Raw genomic sequence first — 25332 nt, 5'->3', positions numbered from 1 at the left:
CCAACCTATCAAGACAGCTGACTCGCCAAAGCAAATTGTTAGATTTGAAAATCATGTATATAGGGAAACATTAGGTTCTTCCCTCTTCTTGATAAGTGTTTGTGGGTTTTTGTTTTTAAACCACTGAAGGTAGCATAAGACATTAGTTGTTCCACAGATTCAGTTATATGTCCTAATTGTATCCCCCACATCCACGATAATGTATTGTAAAGTTTCTTTAAAATTCAGAAAATTTATGACACAGGGGTACCTTTACTTCCCCAACCCCAGATTTTCACCATTTCCCAACCCAGATTCCCATGGACATTAATTAAAAGATAATAGAAAGTAACAGCATGATTTATCATTTCTTTCAACTATTGCTAGATCTTGGGCAAAACCCATCTATATATCTCGTGGACATGCAGTAAATACTTGTGAATTATGAGTTTAGACTAGTTAAAGTAGATGTCAATGTATCAAGAATAAATTTAGTGACACTCTAAGGAAGAGGGTGTGTATATGTTTGTCTTGAATGGCAGCTGCTCATGGGTCTGAAGTTACCTCGAGGCAGGAGGGTGGACTAGAACAGATCCTGGATGTTTCTAACTCACCAGGTCCGGGTGGGAAGAGCTCAGGTTTCTGTATTTAACAGGGCTCCCTGGGTAGGTTCTGACTCATAGCCACGTTTGGTAATGATCTAGAAAATCTTTCTAGTCTCCTAGTAGGAAACTGAAGATGATCATTTCTCATGTTTCCATTAGATGTTTGATGAGGGGAATCTGGATAACATTTATTAAAGACTAATATAATTAGGGGGCTTCCCTTGTGGATCGCCTGCAATGTTGAAGACCTGGGTTCAGTCCCTGGGTTGGGAAGATCCCCTGGAAAAAGGAACGGCTACCCACTCCAGTATTATGGCCTAGAGAATTCCACAGACTGTATAGTCTATGGGGTCACAAAGAGTCGGACACAACTGAGCGACTTTCCTTCCCTCACTATATACTTAGGAACTTTGAGAAAAAGAGTCATAGGGAGCTGTGGCTTTTTAAAAATTATTAATTTTTTGGCTGTGCTGCATCTTTGTTGCTATGAAGGCTTTTCTCTAGTTGCGGAGAGTGGGGGCCAGTCTTCAGTTGCGGTGAGCAGGCTTCTCAACGCGGTGGCTTCTCTTTGTTGTGGGGCACAGGCTCTAGGAAGCACAGGCTGCCGTGTCTGCAGTGTGCACTCAATAGCTGTGGCACCAGGCTCTAGAGCGAGGCTCGAAAGTTGTGGCGCGTGCGCTTAGTGGCTCTGCTGCATGTGGGATCTTCCTGGATCAGGGATCGAACCTGTGTCTCCTGCATTGGCAGGCAGATTCCCAAGCCACTAGGGAAGCCCCATAGGGAGCTGTTGTTAAATAATTTCTAATGGCTCCCCAAATGCTCTGCATCTGTGTCATTAAGTGAGAAAAAATAAGATGCCAAATGGCTTATCATCCTGGTTTCATTTTTTTTTAAAGCCCTTCTATTTACATAGAAGAAACAGTAGAGGGCAGGGGACCAAAATGCTAATGGTGATTGTACTCAATTGGGGGTACAGGCGGATATTATGTATTTTCTGTAATTAACAAGAATTGCCTTTAGAATCAGGAAATACTTTTCAATAATTTAAACATTTTTAAATGATACAATTAAAGCATCACTACGAACAAAGCTAGTGGAGGTGATGGAATTCCAGTGGAGCTATTTCAAATCCTGAAAGATGATGCTGTGAAAGTGCTGCACTCAATATGCCAGCAAATTTGGAAAACTCAGCAGTGGCCACAGGACTTGAAAAGGTCAGTTTTCATTCCAATCCTAAAGAAAGGCAACGCCAAAGAATACTCAAACTACCACACAATTGCACTCATCTCACATGCTAGTAAAGTAATGCTCAAAATTCTCTAAGCCAGGCTTCAGCAATACGTGAACCATGAACTTCCAGATGTTCAAGCTGGTTTTAGAAAAGGCAGAGGAACCAAATTGCCAACATCCACTGGATCATCAAAAAAGCAAGAGAGTTCCAGACAAACATCTATTTCTGCTTTATTGACTATGCCAAAGCCTTTGACTGTGTGGATCACAATAAACTGTGGAAAATTCTTCAAGAGATGGGAATACCAGACCACCTGACCTGCTTCTTGAGAAACGTATATGCAGGTCAGGAAGCAACATTTAGAACTGGACATGGAACAACAGACTGGTTCCAAATAGGAAAAGGAGTACGTCAAGGCTGTATATTGTCACCCTGCTTATTTAACTTATATGCAAAGTACATCATGAGAAACACTGGGCTGGAAGAAGCCCAAGCTGGAATCAAGATTGCCGGGAGAAATATCAATAACCTCAGATATGCAGATGACACCACCCTTATGGCAGAAAGTGAAGAGGAACTAAAAAGCCTCTTGATGAAGGTGAAAGAGGAGAGTGAAAAAGTTGGCTTAAAGCTCAACATTCAGAAAACGAAGATCATGGCATCTGGTCCCATCACTTCATGGGAAATAGACGGGGAAACAGTGGAAACAGTGTCAGACTGTATTTTTTTGGGAAATAGACGGGGAAACAGTGGAAACAGTGTCAGACTGTATTTTTTTGGGCTCCAAAATCACTGCAGATAGTGACTGCAGCCATGCAATTAAGACGCTTACTCCTTAGAAGGAAAGTTATGACCAACCTAGACAGCATATTGAAAAGCAGAGACATTACTTTGCCAACAAAGGTCTGTCTAGTCAAGGCTATGGTTTTTCCAGTAGTCCTGTATGGGCGTGAGAGTTGGACTGTGAAGAAAGCTGAGCGCCAAAGAATTGATGCTTTTGACCTGTGGTGTTGGAGAAGACTCTTGAGAGTCCCTTGGACTGCAAGGAGATCCAACCAGTCCATTCTGAAGGAGATCAGCCCTGGGATTTCTTTGGAAGGAATGATGTTAAAACTGAAACTCCAATACTTTGGCCACCTCATGTGAAGAGTTGACTCATTGGAAAAGACCCTAATGCTGGAAGGGATTGGGGGCAGGAGGAGAAGGGGACGACAGAGGATGAGATGGCTGGATGGCATCACCGACTTGATGGACATGAGTTTGAGTAAACTCCGGGAGTTGGTGATGGACAGGGAGGCCTGGCGTGCTGCGATTCATGGGGTCGCAAAGAGCTGGACACGACTGAGCGACTGAACTGAACTGATGTGGAAAGACCTCCTAGTTAAATAGTTATATGAAAAAAGCATGGTGCAGGACAGTGTGCCTTAGGTACAGAAGAGCTGGTAGGTTACTATATGCTTTTAATACCTAGATCATTTCTGAGAAGGTGCAACAAAAACTCACTCAGAGGCATTGCTTCTGAGGAGGAGAATGGGAGGCAGGTAGAGGTAGAGGAAGCCTTACTTTTCACTGTTTACCTTCTTTACCTTCTGCTGTTTGAATTCTGTGTTATGTACGTGTTTTACCAACTTTAAATAGGTTACAATTTTAAATCTTTGATATAATTTCCCATTTTTAGAAAAAGTGCAAGAATAGTACAGAGAATTCATGGCTCCCCTTCTCACAGAGTCCCCAAATGTTAATATTTTAAATGCCCCAATTTTTTTTTCCCCTAAAGGAATGAGTTCCAGCGGAGATTAGCAAGGCAGGAACTGTTTTGCCCATTTTGCCTCTGAGGAAACAGAAACTCAGTGAGGGTAAACAGCTTGCTTGTATCCTTTCAGCAGGTTGGCAGGGGCAGAGTCATGCCAGCTCCTCCAGCGACTGAGCTCCTGTTACCACAGTGATGATTTATCCCCAGTCCGGTTTTGAAATAACAGATGGCAGTGGATTCTTCGATTAAAATAACTTCTTTTTGAACAGACTCTATGATTTCAGTACCTTAAGACCATGAAATTTTTGCACCTGGTCTTGTGTCTCTGTATATGTTCTGGTGTCTCCTAGTTTATAGTCTATGGGAACTTGAATAGAATTTGTATCCTACTATTGTGTGAAAATGGTATAAATCTTAATTATGTTGAATTGGTTCATAGTGCTTTTCAGGTCTACTATATACTTCTGCTTCTCTGTATATCCATTCTGTTAATTTTTGAGAGTTTGATCTTGAAACTCCAACTAAAAATCTTAATTTATCTACTTAAAAAATAATTGTAATATATAGTAGAACTGTATGTAACTTTGTTCTGTATTTTCCAAATCTCCTGTAAATGTTGTTATCATATTTTCATAATTTAAAAAAAAAAAGTGAGACCTGGCAAAAATGAAAAAAAGCTTTCTGTTCATTGCAGTCCATAATCCCATTGCATATATTTATTGAACATTTTTATTCTGAAGGATATGACAAAAAATAAAACAATTCTATCAAAATATTAAAAGAATAAAATAACTTCTCTTTTCTGAGATTTATCTTTACCTCAGTCTCTTCTTGGATTTCTGAAAGTTCTGAGTCACCCTTGGCCTTGTCAGAACAGTAGACCAGATATGAATATCCCTATCTGATACCTCAAACACATGTGACTTGGTTTTTCTCTCTCTCTTTTCCCAAAGAAAATACTTAATGCGTAATAGTAATATATTCATTTTATCATTTTGTCAAAGTTTGTTCTTTGATTGAGGTAACTGGTGTATAACACTATGTGCATGTCGCGTCTGCAGCATTGTATTCCTACTTCCCTGTCCCCTTCAGCCTGCTCACCACCACAGGTTTGGTTCCTGTCCCCAGACTGTTGGTCCCTTTTACCTATTTTGCTGCCCTTCCCTCTCTGGGAACCACCACTCTGTTCTCTGTATCTGCCTGTTTGTTTTCGTTTGCCTTGTTCATTTATTTTTATTTTTGTTGTTGTTGTTATTTGTTTCTCGTATTTCACACATGAGTGAAATCATACGGTATTTGTTTCTCTGTCTGACTTACTTCACTTAGGATAATACTATCAAGGTCCATCCATCTTGTGGTAAATGGCAAGATTTCATCTTGTTTTATGTGACCTGGTTCTCTTGCTAGACCTGCACCTGTCGGCTCCTGCTTCTTCGCACCAGCACAGGTTGCCAGGGGCGATTTATAAGCACAATTCCTGCATCACCCCCAGTTCCTTCTGAGGTAAAATATCTTTCAGAGGAGAGAGAAAGAGGACTTACAAAGTTACATTCTGAAACTTCAGTTAAAATGGTGCTATGAAATTGTACCGCCTCTACTTCGCTAGGGGGCACCCTTTCTTTATGTTTTCAGCTCACTAAATTGATTCTTGTCCATTTGTTTTTACTGTCATTGTCTTAGACATAGAAATAGCTTTATTATAATTGCAGTGCATTGTCAGTATACAGCAATTAGAAAATACCCATAGGCAAAAAGAAGAAAAACTTCAAACTCCTCTTTTTCATAAATTACAGCTACTGCAAGTGATTTCATAGGCTATAGTTGTAGGAGAGGGAACCGGCATCCCACTCCAGTGCTCTTGCCTGGAGTGATCCCAGGGACGGGGGAGCCTGGTGGGCTGCCGTCTATGGGGTCACACAGAGTCGGACACGACTGAAGCGACACAGCAGCAGCAGCAGCAGCAGAGAGTTACTAGTACAGAGTCCAACTACTAGTATTTATTTTTCCAGACTTTTTTCTAATATATTAGAAAAAAGGAAAAAAAATATTTATTTATTGACATAGAACATAACGTGGAGGAATACACAGATTCTGAGTGTACAACTTGATGAATTTTCACCAAATGCACAAAGTCAGATAACTACCACCCAGACCAAGAAACAAAACATGAGTAAAATCTCTTCTCATAACTCCTCCTTGTCCCTCCCTGTCACTGCCGCCCCCACAGTTAAGTCCTGGCTTCTAGTGCGGGAGAACAGTTTCGCTCACTTCTTCTGAGCTACATGATGAAATACAGGATACGCTCTTGTGTTTGGTGTGTGGATGTGTGCTCGCACAGCATTATGTTAGTAGGTTTGATCCACGTTGTGTGTTATAATCTACATTCATTCATTGTTGTGGTCCTAAGGATTTTGGTAAATGAATTTGTCATGTTCCTTTATAGCAGGGATCAGCAAATTTCCTATAAAGGGCTAGATAGTAATTTTAGGCTTTGTGGATTATTCAGTCTCAGTTGCAGCTACTACTCAGCTCTGTCTTTGCAACTCAAAGGCAGCTGTAGATAATATGTAAACGAACGGACATGGCTGTTTTCCAATAAATTTTATTAACAAAAAATAGATTCCAGGATGGGTTTTGCAGTTGTTGTCAACTATTGCTGTACTTCCCTGTCTACCCTCGCCACACTGCACAATTTGGGATCTCTTAATTCCCCGACCAGGGATTGAACGTGGACCCTCGGCAGTGGAAGTTCTGAATCCTGACTGCTGGACCACCAGGGAATTCGCTATGCTTTTTTTTCTTTTAAGTGAAAATTGTATTGTACTGTATGATTCGTTTCTTTGAGATGTCATAAATAGCCATTATATATAAAAAAGTAACCATTTAAATAGTTCATCATTTCTTTGTGAAAGAGGAGTTCCAGGAAGTGAAATAATAGCTGGCACTTTGCCTTCTCTGTTGTAGTCTCTGGCAAACATTGATGAAGTCGTGAACAAGATTAGACTGAAAATAAGGTACGTAACATCAGGTGATTATTTTTTGTTCCACTTTATTTATTAATGGGCCTGCTGGGGCTTTGTTGCTGCTCGGGCTCTTCTTCAGTTGTGGCAGGTGGGGGCTACTCTCTGGTTGTGGTGTGCAGGCTTCTCATTGCAGGGGCTTGTTGCGGAGCCTGAGCTCTAGGGCCTTCGGGCTTCAGTAGGTGTAGTACATGGGCTCAGTGGTTGCGGCTCCCGGGCTCTGGAGCACCACCTCAGTAGTTGTAGCACACAGGCTTAGTTGCTCCTCAGCATGTGGGATCTTCCCAGTTCAGGGACTGAACCCATGTCTCCTGCATTGGCAGGAAAATTCTTTACCACTGAGCCACCAGGGAAGCCCAACATCATGTGATTGTTAATAATGAATGAAAATACGCTCTTCATTTAGTACTGATCACCCTTATGTGTGAGAACACTGAAATCTCAGGTTCTCTGTAAGATGGTAATTTTTAAAAGAATAGTTCTTTTATCTGGGTTTCCATATGAGCCTTGTGGCAGAGAACTCATTTCTTTGATCAGTCTTCAATTATTTATTAAAAAAAAAAAAAGGAGTCTGTAACAGGCCATTTAGAACAGTTGATTATAAAAGGAGGCAAAAGCATTTCTGCTATATTTTTAATGGCTTTATTTCTCTAGCTGATGTACCCTTTTTTTATATTCCCAAGGCTTAGAAATGAAGATGGACTTATATTTTTATCTATTAGCCACTTATCGGCTAACAGCATGGTCAGATATGCTGGTTGGTGTGAGTGGTGGCTGATTATTACACATTGTGATTAATCCAGGATGTCTACGGTGGTCAGCAAATGTCCTTCCTGCCATAGTCTTACTCTGGTTTATCCATGTCTGAATTTCCAGTTTTGACACGTGGTAGATACTCAAAGTTTGTTCTTTGTAATTATTATTGTAATGGTTGATGTCATAACTTTAAATAGTTTTTGTTGTTTAACTTTTGATGAGGAGAAACCTTCAGTTTGAATCCAAGCGATGATTTTTTTTTTTTCCCAGACAACCTTTGGGTTTTCAGGTAAAGACCTCTGCCATTAATATTTTGTTCAGTTGAGTACCTTAAAAAGTGCAAAGAAGCCTGTTTACTGTTTGGGCTGACTTTAACTCCAACAGGTCTAGGAGAGACCACTAAGTTGTCCAGGGTTTGCACAGAAAATGAAAATTCCCCAGTGATCCAAAAATCACTTGTGAACCAGTTATTTTCAGCTTCTCCCACTGTACTTTTTTTTCCTAATGGCTTCTTCAAATGAAGGATGAAATTGACTGATATAAATTTCTCTGGTTGAAGTACCATTAAGCGGCCTCTGTTCAGCTGTAGGAGAAAGAGGAGGTGGAGGCCACAGATCTGCCTCCTGTGGTCAAGGCCCAGGCAGCAAAGCACGGATTTCATGTATCACCTTGCTGCTTATATCTTTTAAGGGTGTTACTGACAAAGGTTTTTGTGTGGGATAATTTGAATTCTCTGGCTTGTTCCCATAAAGTTTTAGCAACTTTGTCATTTCTGGTTTACCCCATGAAAAGTATTACAAGTTATATTGGTCGTTTTGACCAGCTCTGAACATTAAATAAAAATAACCTTTAAGAAAAAAGAACAAAGATGACTCATCAGTCTGTGCTGGGCTTGGCTTCCTACACCACTGTTGCTGCCCCCTCGCTGGGGTCCAGGGCTTCGTTCGGTCTTCCTTGTATCATCCAAACTTCTTTGGTTTTTTTCTGAATAAGTAGCTGCAATCTGTAGAAACAGAGGAAAGGTTACTAGCATTTTTCTTTTGGTCAACCTAGAATCGAGATTATTTTAATGATTTGTGTCCTTTAACTCTTTTTTGCTAGGAGACTGGATGACAACATTCGAACTGTCGTAAGAGGTCAAACAAATGTGGGACAGGATGGCAGGCAAGTAAGTAACATATTCCTCCATGTTCGTTACATCCTCTGATTTCTTTAAGACCGCACAACCAACTGACCAGTACATTGATCTGCCTGCTTACAGAGCACTGTCTTACTAATCTGTCCCCTATATACAGCAGGAAGCTTGCACGACTCATCCCACTACTGGCAGAGATAGGCTGCCCAGAGCAGCCATGAGCTGTCACTCAGCATCCCTTAGACCAGAAGCCATACCTTGCAGCACAGCTCGCCCAGGGCCAGGCTGAAAGGCACACTGAAATGAGAAAACGGAGGTTTCCTTGTCTTTCTGCTGGGTGTCAGGTATCTCTGAGCCTCCATTCTGCTCTTTGACTTTCTGATTTATTTCTGGTCATGTTTTGTCTCCTGCTGTGATCTGTGCACACTGAAAGCCTCATGCTCTCCAAGCATGTCCCATGCTTTATGGACCTATACTTGGGTAAGTAAGTAAGTGTGGGTAAGTGTTAGCCACTCAGTCGTGTCTGACTCTTTGCGACCCCATGGACTGTAGCCCACCAGGCTCTTCCGTCCGTAGAATTTTCCAGGCAAGAGTACTAGAGTGGGGTGCCATTCCTTTCTCCAGGGGCTCTTGCCAACCCAGGGATCAAACCCTGGTCTCCTGCACTGTAGGCAGATTCTTTACCTCCTGAGCCACCAGTGCTCATGTTCTTCTTTTTGCCTAAAAGGCACGTTCTCCTTTTTTTCTTCCAGCAGCTTCATTCTGAAATCTTACCCAGCTCAGATACTACTTCTTTTATGAAATTTTCTGTTCTGCTCAACTGATATACCAAAGGAATCAGAATATTAGAAATTCAAGTCCATAGGGGAGTTGAAACTCATCTGGTCATCTCTTCTCATTTCATAGATGAGAAAGTCGATCCCAGCAGCCATCAGTTAGAGGTAGAGTCTTTCTGCCCACAAACCCCCACAGGCTCTGGCCCCTGCTTTTCTGACTTACAGTGAGCACATCTTGTCCCTTTGGCTAGTATGTAAGCTGCTTGAAACCAGAACAGTATCTTTCTCATCTTGGTGTTCCTCAGAATGCAAAGTCCACCTGCCATAACGTTTTATTCAACTGTATTAAATATTTGGTCTGTGGGAGATTATCTAGTATTTGTAAATTAATGAAAGCCCTCTACCAGAAAACGTCACTGGGACCAGTGTGTGTGTCCCTTTAAAGACGTTTAAAGCTTGACTGGTGCTTGACCAGTCCCGGCTGTCTACCATTTGAAATAATAACACTGCTGTTTAGCGTGTTTCCGCCTGTATTTAGAAAGGCTCACTAGAAACCCTGAAATACTTCAGAGATTCGAAGGTATTTAGTGTTGAGAATGTGAAAATAAAGTGAATCATCCATCAGGACTTTTTACTGGGTGACACTGTGTAGATATTATACCTTTCAGTTATTTCTGTTCTAACCTGTGATGACAAACAGGCGGTCTTGGAAAGCAGGCCCTGAGGTAGGTGGCCTGGAGGAGAGTCGGCCCTCTCCACCTTCACTTATTAATAGGTTGCTGCAGCAAGGCAGGTCGTATTTCAGAGAGCAGCGCCACATTTTCAAGAATGTTTAGATAGCATTTCAATCTGTGATGGAATTTCGTGTTCGTCTCCTTAGAATCCAGACAGAAAGGAAGCCCAGGAGAAGTAATTGCTTTTCCTGTCATCCCCTCCATCTGTGTTTTCCAACAGTTTGTAATGCAAGCTGAAGGAGAGACTTTTTTTTTTTTTTCCAGAGAGCTTTTGAGTCCTATCCTTGTCAACTCATAGGGGTGAAAAAGCCTTAGTGTCCAGCCCCACTAGCCAGTGGTTTGCTGAAGAGAGGCTCCATCTGACTGGCATAGACTCAGGAGAATTACGGATGTTCCAAAACATTGGACTTTATAGGTCAAGAGTCCTTGGTTCCCTCTTCACTGGAACAGAGGAAACTCTGCCCTCAGAAAACTTGTTTCCAAAGTTTCTAGGGAACACCCAGAAGGGGAGAGCAGAAACGTGGACAAAAGGAAGTTTTCCTTTCATCCATCTCCTCTTGATTGTGTGCACCCAGGACAGATATGCTTTGTCATCTGTGTAAATAAGAGGAAAGTGTTGACTTCACATTCATGGTGTCTTCAAAGATGTCTTTTGCAGAAAAGGTCCTTCTGGAAAGCAGTGTTTCTGACTCCAAAATTATTTGTGGAGAGGAAGCGATTTAGAAACTGAAGACACAGTGAGGCAGTTTCTTTGGTTTCCTGACGTTTCTGAAACGCCCACCTCCTGGTTAGCACTTTGCTGCGCGTGTTGGAGAGCCTTCCATGTCGACCACCTCCTAGGTGGGCGGACTTGAAGTGGTCTAGTCCATGACCTTTTCTAATCAGAATGTGCTCTTACGAAGCTAATACAGCTCAGAATTCTCCCAGTTTTTATCTGTTGAAATCATCAGGCAAAAGCTTTAATTAAATACCCACATGTTTGAAACTTTGTGGATGAGATGAGTCAATACAGTAAGCACGTGAGCCGATACGCTTTGAAACTTAACTTCCACAGCTTCCCAAGCGTTGAAATGGACAGCTTGAACAGAGGTAGAAAGAGAGGTGACTAGAGGAGTGGGTTAGAAGAAGAAAAAGTTTGCATGTGAAATTTCAAGAGTGGCCAGACCTTGATCAGTTCCTAGTCAGCTCACTGAGAATCACCAAGAGAGGGTCAGTCCCAGGACTTCCTTCAGTCTCTTGTGTGGAGCTTGTCTATAATGTAACTATTGCACCAAAGCAAGACTAAGGTTTTGGAGGGGAGGAAAATTATTGCCATCTTCAGCTCTGCTCACTCAAACTTTGATTTGGAAGAAGCATATAAGATCATTGTAGAACCACCTCCCACTCAGTTCAGGAATCCTTTCTATGACATCTCTGACATTTCATTATCCTGCTTCTGCTTGGATACTTGCAGTGATGGGCAGCTCACTATTTTGTTATTCCACAGGACCATTTGTTCCAGTTTTGTACAGCTTTAATTGGAAGAAACTTCTTTTTTTTTAATTTATTTATGTGGCTGCTCCAGATCTTAGTTGCAGCACAAGAGATCTTCTGTCTTCATTGGGGCATGCAAGATCTTTAGTCGCAGCATGTGGGCTCTACTTCCTGACCATGGATCAAACCCAGGCCCCCTGCATTGGGAGCCTGGATTCTTAGCCACTGGGATGTCCCCATCTCTTCTTGATTTCAGGAGACTTTTGCCTTCAGTTCTCTGCTGGGTTCAGAGAAGTTTTGATTTTGCTTTATTCTTTTTCTCATTGTTAATTTAAGAGCAACACTCTTTCCAGCTTTCTGCATCCTGGCAAAAACACAACTGACCAGTGGCTTTTAATGTAGTTTAGTATCAGAAGTTCAGTAATAAGATTTCAGATTCCACACTGCAATCAGTCTTTAAGAATCTACCACTTTTCCTCAAAAAACTTAGATTTACCCTACAAAACCAGCAATATATCCAAAGAGAACACTTTGAAAAAGATAACATGTCCCTCAGTGTTCACGGTATTATTTACATAGCCAAGATATGGAAGCTACCTAAGATATTGATCCATAGATGAGTGGATAAAGAAGATGTGAAATACACACACACACACACACACACACACACACACACACACACACGGAATACTACTCAGCCATGAAAAAGAGAACAACAAATTTGCCATTTGCAACAACATGGGTAGACCCAGAGGATACTATATTTAGTGAAATAAGACAGAGAAAGACAAGTAGTACATGTTATCACTTATATGTGGAGTCTAAAAAATAAATGAATATAACAAAACAGAAACATACCTACAGATATAGTGGTTACCGTATCTCCCCACAGATACAGTGGGGAAAGAGAAAGGGAAGGGAAAGAAATGTGTGCGTGCTAAGTCGCTTCAGTTGTGTCCGACTCTTTGCTACCGCATGGACTGTAGGCTGCCAGGTTCTTCTGTCCATGGGATTCTCCAGGCAAGAATACTGAAGTTGCCATGGTTTGCCATGGGTTGCCATGCCCTCTTCCAGGGGATCTTCCCAGGGTCAAAACAGGAATAAGGAATTAAGAAGAACAAACTAGTTTGTGTAAAACAAGTAAGCTATAAGGATAGTGTACAGCTCATGGAATATAACCAATGTTTTGTGGAGTACAATCTATAAAATTTCTGAGTCAGTTATAGAGGCTTGAAATTAATATAATATTGTAAATCAGCTATACTTCAGTTTAAAAAAAGAATCTACAGCTTTTCAAGTTTTGCTGTAGTTTGAAAAACGATTATCCACTGAAAAGGATATTAAAATATTGCTTTCTTTTTTAACTGCCAATCTGTGTGAAGCCAGATTTTTATCATATTTTTCAACTAAAACAACACATCACAACAGATTCAATCCAGAAGCATATATGAGAGTCCAACTGGTGTCTGTTAAAATGTATACCAAAGATGTTTGCAGAGGTATGAAATAGTGCCACCCTCTCAAATTTGTTTGGAAGAAATAGTTATTTTTCTTAAAAGCATGTTATTTATATTAACATGTAATGGGTTTAGTATTTTTATTAATGGATTAATAAATGTTTTTTAAATTTCTCAGTTTTAGTTTCCAGTATGGTATATATCCATAGCTGTAACCCACATAAACAAAATCTCTTTGGGATCCTCAGTAATATACTCGATAGGAGTATAAAGAGATCCTGAGATTTAAACATTTTTAGAAATGCTGTTAATAGTATTTCAGTGTTCATTAAGTAGGAATGAGAGGCAGTTTGCTCTTGATTTTAGTGACAGTGAGTGTTCATATACTTGTTCATTCACTTATACAGAAAGTTAGTGCTTTCTCCATGGTGGGCTCTGTTCCAGGGCCTGGGGATAATACAGTGAACAAAACAAAGGTCCTTCTCTAGAGGTGATGCTGAATGTGTCCGTCTCTCGTTTCCAAATTTTGTGTGAAGGACATATCCTCATGACCTTGGTTCACTAACCCTGTTTGCCAGAAAAAGAGATGTTGAATTTTATTATATGCATTCCCTTCTTCTTCTTTTTAAATATTTATATGCTTATCTGGTTGTTCCCGGTTGTAGTTGTGGCACACAGCGTCTTTAGTTGCGGCGTGGGAACTCTCAGTTGTGCACGTGGGATCCAGTTCCCTGACCAGGGGTTGAACCCAAGCCCCCTTTGCATCTTCTTCAGATGTGAGCATATGGTTTTTCCATTTGGTGATTAGCTTAGTGTTGTTTTAAGTATTTAACCCTCCTTAAATACCTACTGGATCATGGTGTTTTGTCCTTTTTTGTTGAATTCTGGCATGATTATCTTGGATTCCCATTCCTGTTCAAAAACTTCATTCCTTTTTCACAACCGAATAATATTCCACCACATATACATGTCACGTTTTGTTTACCCACTCATGTGTCCCTGGCCCAGTGCCATAATGAGCACTGACATACAAATATCTCTTTGAGTCCCTGCTTTCATTTCCTTACAGTACATACCCAGGTGTGGAATGGCTGGATCACATGGTCACTTTTTAATCATTTCAATATTTAATCTCTTTGGAAACATTTTTCCCATATTGTTCTGGACTTTAATAATATATGTTTCCTCTTGACAAGCATATGGTCCTGTTTTGTTTTCATTTAACACATATGGACAGTGTGCTTCAGATTAGTTATAGGCTTAAGTGTTTGTGTTCAGTACCTAACAATAATGTTGCTGCCCTCTTCAAAACAAAACTGCCAGGATGATGTCTTTTAGTTAGCATGTCCAGCAGTTGGACTATTTCCTTCCTGACCTTAGAAATACATCAAGTCCCACTTGTGTGCAACACGGTTATTGAAAATGGTTTTAGGAAAATAGTATTGCCAAGAAGGAACACTGAAGCTTATTATTTTTCTGAGCCATCTCCATGTAAATTGGCACTCTTCAGGAGCCAAGAAAGAAGGTCAAGCATAGCTTTTGCCATCTGCTTGTTTCCATGTTAAGGGCAGTCACAGGTTTAAACTAGAGTCTCCACATCTAAGGAGGAAAATGTCATTCATCACAACCGTAGCTGCTCTGGCCAGGTTACTCTTACTTTTGACTGCTAGCTGTTAGTGATGGAAGGAAAATTCCATCCTTAGTCTGTTTACCCATTAGAAAAATCGTAGTGTAACTGCTGACAGGGTGAAGATTTCTGGGTTTTAGATCCCTGACAGAAGTCATCCAGGTGTGTTTGAACAATGAATGGGAATTTGAAACTCTGTTACTTCATGTAAGAACTTGACCTCCTTTTTCCCTCTCCCCTCTTTCATCCATGGAAATACAGAATTTAGAGCAGCATGAATTTGGTTCTTTGGTGGTTCTGTCAACATTTCCATTCATAAATCCCTGTTTTCAGGAGTCTGTAACATAGCTATAAAATCGCCTTTGCTCTAGTTTGGACTCCGAGGTCTCTGGAAGGAGATTAGTTTTGCAAAACCAGAGGTAATGCCTTTTTAGTCTGTTTTGGTTTGGTGTTCTGTAGTTGTCTAAATCAAAGCTCTAAAATTCATATAGCATTGGATCACATGCCAGCATTTCTGGGTTTTGTTTCCATGTAATATTGTGGACCCTCTGAGCAGATGCCATGTTCACCTCTGTGTTATATGACGCCTAGAATTTGCATGTTGGGCAATCTACATAAGTGTCACTCTCATAACAGCCCCTGACCAGAGGAGGGTGTTTGCTCTAGAGATATACTTACTGACAGGTAAATCTGATGGTCCAAATGCCATCTTTTATAAAACAGAAGAGGTAAATTGAGGGAGTCTTTATTCCATCTCTGATCTAGTTAGTGACCCTTGTCTTCTTGTCACACTTCTGAATTTTCTTGTTCTTAGTCACGTGACAGCAGTAGGGATAGATAGCCAACTGTTATTCACATGATAATATCACTTATGCTAGGCCAGGTGCTACACTTTCTTTTTCATTGAATACTTGGAGATACTGATATTTGGAGATTTGGGTTTCTCAGTTAGCATCTTGTGGTCCAGTTTGAGTACACTTGTCAGCCCTGTGGTTATTCAGATCTCTAGAAGGAAGACTGGAGGCCTAATGTGTCATTCACAATTGATTCACTATAAGTGAAGGCACATTTTGAGTTGCTTAGACAGAAGGTATGTTTTTACTTTTTTGTCTTAATCTGCAATGCTAATGTTTTATTACAAGATAACCTTGTTTATTTTGAGGAATTCCCTGTGGCAGTCCAGTAGTCAGGACTCGGCGCTTTCACAGCCAGGGCCCAGGTTTGATCCCTGGTCAGGGAACTAAGATCCCACAAGCCACATGGCCAAAAAAACCCTCCCCAAAACAAATAAACATGTTTCTCTTACATTCTGCAAAATGTTGCATCAATTACTTCATCCTCACGAAGATGTGCATTAGGCCACCTAGATTTTACTCTCCCTGTTTTACAGGTGCGGGAACAGGCTCACATCTGTGTTATGACTTGCCCCAAAGCACACTGGGTGAGCTATTAATAACAAGGGATTCAGAGTTTCTTTTTTTGGCTGTGCCAAGTCTTCGCTGTAGCATGTGGGCTTCTCTAGTTGTGGCATGCAGCCTCAGCAGTTGTGCCACAGGGGCTTAGTTGCCCACAGCATGTGGGGTCTTAGTTCCCCAGCCAGAGATGGAACCCATATCCCTTGCATTGGAAAGCAGGTTCTTAACCACTGGACCACCAGGGAAGTCCCAGTGTCCAGATCTTCTGGATAGGTACACACATACCGGTGTGTACCAAATTCTCTTTTTTTAAACAGTGACAAATTTAAAAAGCAGATTCGGGAACCACTTTTTCTCCACTGTGGAACCTGAAAAGTTAACTGGTTCACAGGGGAGTCCAGACAGTGACCTTGACTGTGGCCTCGTTAACCATCTGGGCCCCTCTCAGCACGAAAAAGCTGGACTAGGAGAAGAGCTCCAGGCAGGCAGGAAGGGAGAACTGAGTATTGACTGCTTACCTGTGGTCCTGAGCACAGGGGAGCCAATCCTGAGGGAAGTGGAACAGGGAGAGACAGTCTTCCAGATGAAGCCTGCAGTTGTGGTGGTAGGAGGGGAGCGTAGCCTAAAGGGCTTTGGTACAGAAAGTGTGGAAGTGTTAGTCGTTAGGTCGTGTCTGACTCTTTGCAACCCCATGGACTATAGCCCACCAGGCTCCTCTGTCCATGGGGTTCTCCAGACAAGAACACTGGAATGGGTTGCCATGCCTTTCTCTGGAGATCTTCCCAACCCAGGGATTGAACCTGGGACTCCTGTGTTGCAGGCAGATTCTTTACCGTCTGAGCCACCTGGGAAGAAGGGAGCTATAAAAAAAAATCAGCTGAAGGAACATCCAGAAGGCAACCCTGAATGAAGACCGTAGTATAGATGAGCATTTGTTACTCAGTGACTGCAGTTGGATGTGATGGTAAAATATGGAGGATTTGAATTTAACTTAGCAACTGGGAAGTCCTAGCAGGAAGTAGTCCTTTGTTAAACCTGAGCAGATTGTTCTTTTAAATATGCCCCATCTTCTAAAGTATTGAATTTCTGTACCTTTTATTCAGCAAAAGCAGCTGAGACTCTTGTTTGAACTTTTCCTTCTCCAGCTGCATTTGGAGTTGCTGCTTTAAATGTGCTCATCCTCAGGGGTTACATTTCATCAAAGGAAGCTGTGCTTGAGTACATTCCCCCCACCCCACTATTTCAGGGCAAACAGAATTTAAGTTACGGGCGATAACAGATATACGCAGAATTGTAAAATGTAAATGTTTAGTCTTGTTTGGGTACTGCTGAGTTTGTGTCCCAGCCCCGTCTTAGGACTTTAACTTCTGGCTTGTTTCCTAAACACAATAAAAATGAACCCTTTGGTTCACATCTTTGGGGATGTGGTTTGCAGAAATCATAAATTAAAGTAACTTAGGTGGAACAGAGCCTTTTAACAAATAAGGTGAAAATTACTCCTTTTGCCCTTTACATTCTTTTGGTTCCCAAACTTGGAAAGAAATCTGTGCTTTGAATAAAGCCTCTTTATACCCAGGGTTTCTGAATGGGCTGTGGAAGAATTTGTATTAGCATCTAGTGCTTCGCCACTGATGGGTGCCCATCTGGCATTTGACCGGGGCTGCTGGACCTGGAAGGTACCTGGTGTGTTCAAGGCCTCAGAGGATCGTGATGCTGTGCACATGCAGCCATCCACGGCAGTGAGATTCCTGGAGCTTCTGCTCCTGTTTGGCTAGATCTTGGGGCACAGGCTGCCTTGTTTTTATTGCTGAGACTTTTTTAAAGCACCTCTCCTTCAGCTAGGGATGCTTTGTTTCCATAGCAACAGTTCTCAGTGGTGCCAGGCCAGCCAACAGTGTCAAAAGAAGAGCCATTCCATACTCACCCCTAGATGTCTGCCTTTAGTGGATGTCCAGGGTGCCCCGGTTTAGGCCTCATCAGATATGGTCGCCCTTTGCAATGTTTTCGTGGAATCCCTTGCTTTCCAAATGATTCTGGCATTTATACCTCTTTCTATTGATCTCATCTTCTAGTTACTTCTATTGATATTTCTTGTGTATCCCTCACAAGCTCTTTAAAGATACGTCCCCCATCTAGCAATCTTTTTCTCTCAGTATCTAGCTTTAGTATAGGCAATAGACACTCACTTTTTATTGACGGGGTGAGCAAGAGATTGAAGTTTTCTTCCCCTGGAGAATGGCTCATTTGCAACATGATTTGGCGAGATCATTCCCAGATCCTTGAGCCGCCCTTCTGTGTGCCCTGCAGATGTTGGACTTAACCAGCCTACTTGCAAAGCTCTAAAATATGGGTCATCAGCCTTTGTTCTTAGAGGGATAGTCTCATCTGAAATGTCACACTCCATCTGGGAAACCAGGGAATAATAATAATTACCATTAGTGAGCCCCACTGATGAACTGAGTCTTCCATCAGGACTCTCTGGGTGACAAAAGACAAAGTCCAGTTCAGACTGGCTTAGGCGAAAGGATCGCCTGGAAGGCTCTATTTATTTATTTATTTGGCTGGCTCCTGATCTTAGTTGTGGCATGTGGGATCTACTTCCCTGACCAGGGATCAAACCCAGGGTCCCTGCACAGGGATTGTGGAGTCCTAGCCCCTGGACCACCAGGGGAGTCCCTGGAAGGCTAACTGTGTCGTTTTGAGTAGCCTGTGAAAGAATAGTGTTGCTGCCAGGCTTATCAAACAACGGAAGGTGGCCCTGGAATATGGCCCTGGATCTTTCTGGGTCTGTCTCTCCAGGTGTCAGCTTCATCGTCTCGACCTGGAGACCAGCTACCATCTACCCTAATTTCACATCCTGGGGCTGCCTTCACCAGAAAGAGATGAACTTTGTTTCCCAATTCATTGTGGAAAATCACAGAAAAGTTCCAAGTGGCCCAGCTTGGTCCTGGTCTGCCTCTGGGACAGCCAACTCTGTTAGAACATAGAGGAAAACTCCCAGGAGGAAGGCAATGTACTGAGTAAACAGTACCCAAGGTGTTCACTGCTAAGCCCTGTTTTCCTTCCTGACAAGTCTTTGGGTTGGGACTATTGTCCTTGTTCTAGGGATGATGAGTCTGTGCCTCTTTGATGCTGAGGTTGAGTGGCTGGACAGAAATCATGCAGTAAGTGGCAAGACTGGCATTTGAATCCCTGTCTGCTGGTTCAAGAACCCCCTGCTTTTTACTAATACTGTGCATGGCCTTTCCAAACAATAGGAAGGGAACTGATAGACGGAAAGTTGAACAACAGAAATGATAGGAGAGTAAGTGGGAAAATATCATTTTCTTTCCAGTCCCTTGAACATTAGCCCCTTACTTTTTTTTCAGAGAACTTAAAGCCATATCAGTTCTGAAAATGAGCAGCCTCTTCCTCCTTCCTGTGGTGGCAGCAAATGGGATCTCAGTTTTCAATCTCTGAAAGGCTGCCCATGGACTCACAGGATAAAGGCAGTATACTTCTCTCAGAGTGAAATTAGATGCATCTAGGAGCCAGAGGGGAGGTTAATTTCTCTAAGCATTTTCATTGGCTCAGGTCCTCTCCGTCTACACAGGTGGCAGACAACAGTGCTGGGGGGAGGAGCGGGGTGCGGGGGGAAGGAGGTGAAAAAAGAAGGAATCACTGAGGTCTGTGCCAGGTTCCACACTGCTTATCTTCCATGCCCATGACCTAGCAAGGTCATGGAGGCAAGGAAAATTAAGAATAATGGTTACAGTCAATAATGCACAAAAATACAGGGATAGCATAACTGATTCTGCTGAGTCTTCTAGGCCAGCTCAGTGGGATGCCTTGAATCTCCCATTTGCAGAGTCTCAGTCAGTAAAGAGGACGGCCACAGTCACTGCTTCCTAATAGCATCCTCGGATGCAGGCTGCAGCCACGCTCCAGTGCTTAATTCAGAAACTCCGCTAAGGGTGGATTGAAAGCAGACATTTTTGGTGATTAGTTCTGTTTTTAATCCACAAACGGCCTGGAATGGAAAAGTAAGCCACATTTTATTTTAATGAGTGTCTAGGGGCAGTGCCAGAATCATTCTTTCAGCACGTTTTCTCATTAGCTAGGTATAAAAACATTTTAGGGTCATTTAAAAGTAAAGTCTTGACCTTCTGTAGGTCCTAGGATATTTCCAACTACAAAACACTCCTCCTCCAGGGTGATTGATTATTAGATATCAAATATTAGGGTAGGTGTTGAGAATGGACTTGCTTGATGGAGTGAATACTTCAGAAGAACCTTTTGGACTCTGGAAAATGAATTATATTAAATTTCCTCAACTTCAGTACATTGTTATAACAAGCAAAAGTATTCCAGCGTGAAAACAAAAAAAAAAATCTGGCAGACAGTTTATCTTTCTTTAAGAGTGTGAAATGTAAGATGGTGTGAGTCTTACTTCTTTGCTGAAAAAGTGGTACCTTAAGCAGAGACAGTTCTGGTAGGATGCCAGATGGAGAAGAAGAGAGAAAGAGAGACAGGAACCCTTTCTCTGAGAAAGGACTGTGGAAACTTCTCCAGACCTCAGATCGAAGCATAGGATGTGGCCCTTCTTGCCTTTCCTTTCACTGAATGCCATGTGTCTTAGGGGATTTGGGTGGAGAACACTTAGGCTTTAATCCCATCAGCGCATCCTTAGACCATGATGTGACCAACAAGATCACAGAACTGGATGCACAATTCTGTGCAATTGGATGCTGTGCTACAAAAAGTAAGCCTTTTTTGATGGGAACTTGCCAGCAGGGGCCTCTGCAGTGCTTTCTCACACAATGGCCAAACATTTTTTTAGAAGGTCCAGTAGGTTGAGAATTTACTCACTTCTGGCAGCATTGGGGGCCTTAGACTTTACATTAGCCAAATAGATAACAGTTACAGAAAGTGGGATGCTGTGGTTTTGAACCATTGCTTACAGTGGTGCCTGGAGTTAGGGAGGGCTGTGCTCATCCAGAGCAGTAACTCAGCACTGCCGCTCTTCTGAGAAGTACCCCACGGGATTTATAGTGAAGTCGCTCAGTCGTGTCCGACTCTTTGTGACCCCATGGACTGTAGCCTACCAGGCTCCTCTGTCCATGGGATTTTCCAGGCAATAGTACTGTATTGCCATTTCCTTCTCCAGGGGATCTTCCCAACCCAGGGATCAAACCCGGGTCTCCCACATTGTGGACAGATGCTTTACCGTCTGAGCCACCAGGGAAGCCTGTTGGCAAATATTTGTCAAGTTCTAACTATGCTCCAGCTTTGGTTAGATGCTGTAGTAGAGGTGAAAACAGTGAAAGTTATTTGTTCAGTTGTGTCCAGCTCTTTGCAACCCCATGGACTATAGCCTGCCAGGCCTATCTGTCCATGGGATTCTCCAGGCAAGAATACTGGAGTGGGTAGCTATTCTCTTCTCCAGGGGATTTTCCCAACCCAGGGATCGAACCCAGGTCTCCTCCATTGCAGGAAGATTCTTTACCATCTGAACACCAGGGAAGCCCTTAGTTGAGGTGATGCTTTGTTACCAGAGTCATTTTGGATAGTGAGAAGGAGCTATTGGTAATTACACTCAGACGGTCCTTCTCTTCTGTGATTGTCCCGTTACCCACTCTCCCATCTACTTCCCTATCAATTTCTCCTCTTCTCGTTTTCTTTCTTATCTTCTCATATCAAAAGCTTTATGAAAAAAATAGTTAAACCAGGAGTCAGCAAGCTTTTTCTGTTAAGGACCAGGTAGTGAATGTTTTAGATTTTATATATCATCTGGTCTCTGACAAAAACCCATCCATGCTATTGTGTGGTACAAGTAGCCACAGGTAAAACCTAAATGAAAGGGATTAGAATGATCCAAGCCAACACTGTTTACAAAAACAGGTGTGGCAGACTAGATTTTGCCCTGAGGTGTCATTTGCTGGTCCCTGCTCTCATACACACCGCCTCCACTTTGTCACACCACTGTCCACTCCTGTTCCCTTGACTCCACTGAAACCGTTCCTGTCAAGGTCATCAGTGAATTCCCTGGTGTTCATTTTGGTGGCAGTCTTCTGTCCTAATCTTACATGAATTTTCTCATATGGAAACACAAAAGACCCGAATAGCCAAAGCAATCTTGAGAAAGAAAGATGAAGTTGAAGGAATCAGGCTCTGTGACTTCAGACTATACTACAAAGCAACAGCAATCAAAATAGTATGGCACTGGCACAAAAACAGATCATTTATTACTTTTTCACATTTTAATTTTGTTAGAACTTGATTTTGGTTTGTCATCATCTTAGGAACTCTAATGTTGGTTAGTATGGTAGTCAGCAGTGCTCAGCAGAATCTTGTATCCTGGTTGCTGCTGCTAAGTCGTGTCCGACTCTGTGTGACCCCATAGACGGCAGCCCACCAGGCTCCCCCATCCCTGGGATTCTCCAGGCAAGAACACTGGAGTGGGTTGCCATTTCCTTCTCCACTGCATGAAAGTGAAAAGTGAAAGGGAAGTCGCTCAGTCGTGTCCGACTCTTAGCGACCCCATGGGCTGCAGCCCACCAGGCTCCTCCGTCCATGAGATTTTCCAGGCAAGAGTACTGGAGTGGGGTGGTATCCTGGTTATGAGGAAGTAAATATTAGAAATAAAGAAGAGAATTCCTAGGAGGGGTGGCAAGGTGCAGTAGATGGGCATGGATTCACTGGGGCCGTGACTGAGGATAGGAAGTATTTAACAGTGGGCAGGCCTAGAGGTGGTGAGTGAGAGGGAAGAATAGTGTGTATGTGTGAATGTATGTATCTATCCGTAGGTGCAAACATACATTTGCCCAGGCTGGTCATAAGCCCTGGAAATAGACCTAGTTAGTATCTGTGCAGTTTTTTACACCTATTATGTCATTGAATCCCCCCAACAACACTGGAAGTAGGTTGCATTGTCACCACTTTGCAGATGAGGAAACTGATCCCCAGAGACGTTGTCCAGCTGGTATGTGACAGCACAGGGAGGCCTCAGACACCTGCCTTCTGGCTGGAACGTGGTGGGATCTGTCACTGCTCCACAACTGTTTTCGGGGTGCTGAATCTGGGAGTGAGGAAGGCAGGATGGTGGGAAGCAGAGAGGACACAGTTGCTGAATGAGGCGTCCTTTCAGAAGGGAATGGGGTTGAGGGGCTGCTCAGGGAGACCCAGTTCCATTCCATCACCCATTTGGACTGGTTACTCCTCTTCAGGTAACATTTCCCAAATTACAGATACCAATGCCAATTGTTGTTCTGAGACCAAACCGTCTGATGATTGAAATACCTTAGTCCAGACGGCAGACATGACCAGTATAAAAGCTCCTTTGCCTCCCCAGCCTTGGTAAATACAAGTTCAGCTATCCAGCAGAGCAGATGCACACTCTGCCTGCCCTGGGAGGTGGTATGAACAGCTGTTTATTCAAATAGCATCACCTCAGTCTTGGCAACAAACAGGCAAAGGAAGCTGAGACACAGTCTCACTTGGCAGTTCAGCATTCCTTGTCCCCAGCCTGAAACCCCTGCCGATCCCAGAGGTGGAAGAAAGTCAGGAGAGACCTCTATCAGGGCTGAGCCACGCTAGGTGAGATATTCCAGAAGGAGGAAGTAGTCCCAGCATCGGAACAAGCAGCCTCTCGGAAGCCAGGGAAGGATGGGGAGACAGAGTCCCTCCTTCCAGCCAGGGAGGAATTACCTGCCCAGGAAGCCACCTTAAGTTTGCTTTTTGAGGATGTTTTTCAGCAGAAAGGAAAATGTGTTAGTTTGTAGTCCAGAGGCAGCTCTACCTCTGGCTTCTGCTGAAGGCGAAGGTTCAAATCTGTCAGGGCTTTTGTCTTCTGCCTACACCACAGCTTTGCTGTCCTCTTTCCTCGGTCAGGGTGTTCTTCTCTGGGAGGCTGGCTGTTTGTTCCATGCAGGCACAGATGGCCACACACAGACTTATTACATTTTAAAGGGCTCAGGAGGCCCGGTTAAGACAGGCCACGCTTAAATCCAAAATAAATGAACTGCGTTTGATGAAATAAAGCTTGAGTTCTTCAGGCCACTGCCTCCCGCACTGGTATGTGTGTTCTACTAGTGTGCAACTGAGCACCTTCTCCACTTCGCAGATGTTCCTTCTCAGACTCGCACAATTACAGCTGTGGGTTGTAATGCTTTTCATGGGTGTCATCTTCATCGGGTTTTATTTCAGTGGAAACATTTGGCTCACCATTAGCTTTCTGTGTCCCTTTGTAAGTTCTTTGATTTTTAAGTGGAGTATCTAAAAATGTCTTTAAGGTTGGCCACAGTTCTGGAGTCCCCATGCACAGCTGTGATTTTTTTTTTTTTTTTTTTTGAAGGCTCCATCTTCTGGAACTTCCAAAATCTGGAGCATCTCCAGCCCTCAACTTAGAGCCACCTCTGTGTCTCTGCAGGCTTTTGAAGGTTGCTGTATATGTGTGCACATGCACACACGCAGATGTGCATTCCTATTTATTTGTTGTCATCAGTATGTGTAGTGTTCACTGAGATGGAGGGAAATAGTTTAGTTTTTAAATTGAAACTTTATGATTCAACTTGGCAAGAACCCTGAATGTTGTTCTGCTGCTGCTGCTGCTAAGTCACTTCAGTCGTGTCCGACTCTGTGTGACCCCATGGACGGCAGCCCACCAGGCTCCGGTGTCCCTGGGATTCTCCAGGCAAGAACACTGGAGTGGGTTCCCATTTCCTTCTCCAATGCATGAAAGTGAAAAGTGAAAGTGAAGTCACTCAGTCGTGTCCGACTCTTAGCGACCCCATGGACTGCAGCCCACCAGGCTCCTCCGTCTATGGGATTTTCCAGGCAAGAGTACTGGAGTGGGGTGCCATCGCCTTCTCCAGAATGTTTATCTGCCTGTATCCACATGCTGGACTCCGTTTGTCTCTGCTGCTCAGGTGAAATCGTCGACACAAGTGCAACGAAGCGAGAGAGCTTTAGGCGTTTTCCTCTGAGGCTGCACTTGATCACAGTGTAGGGGCTAGTGCTGCTTTGTGTTTCATTTATTCCTCTCATTCTAGGCGCTTGAAGAGGCCCAGAAAGCCATACAGCAGCTTTTTGGAAAAATCAAAGATATCAAAGACAAAGCAGAAAAATCAGAGCAAATGGTGAGTTGAGGTTTCCTCCTGACATTCTTGTACCAGCAGAGGAGGTTGACTTGTCATCCAGTCGTGTACTGGTTAATAGACTTGTTCTTCCCCCTTGCCACCAACCACACCCAACGTCTCCAACTCCAGCCCTGGGAGGACACACCACACCCATTCGGGAGGAGCCACGAGACACATAGTGACTCACCCTCTCTGCTGCCCGGCATCTGCAGCCCTCTCTTTAAGAGGGAAAGTTCTTTTCTTCTCCTTCCCCAA

At 42.9% G+C, this 25332-nt stretch overlaps 1 protein-coding gene across 1 annotated transcript in view; it reads left to right on the top strand.

The window, feature by feature from the left end:
* The window catches only part of VPS53 (VPS53 subunit of GARP complex), a 122167-nt gene that overhangs the window by 3383 nt on the left and 93452 nt on the right, over positions 1–25332 (top strand). Inside the window, exons 3-5 of the mRNA XM_005888227.3 lie at positions 6533–6582; positions 8446–8512; positions 24991–25077. Of these exons, the coding sequence (XP_005888289.1) occupies positions 6533–6582; positions 8446–8512; positions 24991–25077 (204 nt within the window). The remainder of the gene's footprint in view (positions 1–6532; positions 6583–8445; positions 8513–24990; positions 25078–25332) is intronic.

This window comes from Bos mutus, chromosome 19, assembly GCF_027580195.1.
Source record: "Bos mutus isolate GX-2022 chromosome 19, NWIPB_WYAK_1.1, whole genome shotgun sequence".
Lineage (NCBI taxonomy): Eukaryota > Metazoa > Chordata > Mammalia > Artiodactyla > Bovidae > Bos > Bos mutus.
Note: the sequence above shows the minus strand (reverse complement) of the source record. Positions and strands in the feature narration are given on the sequence as shown.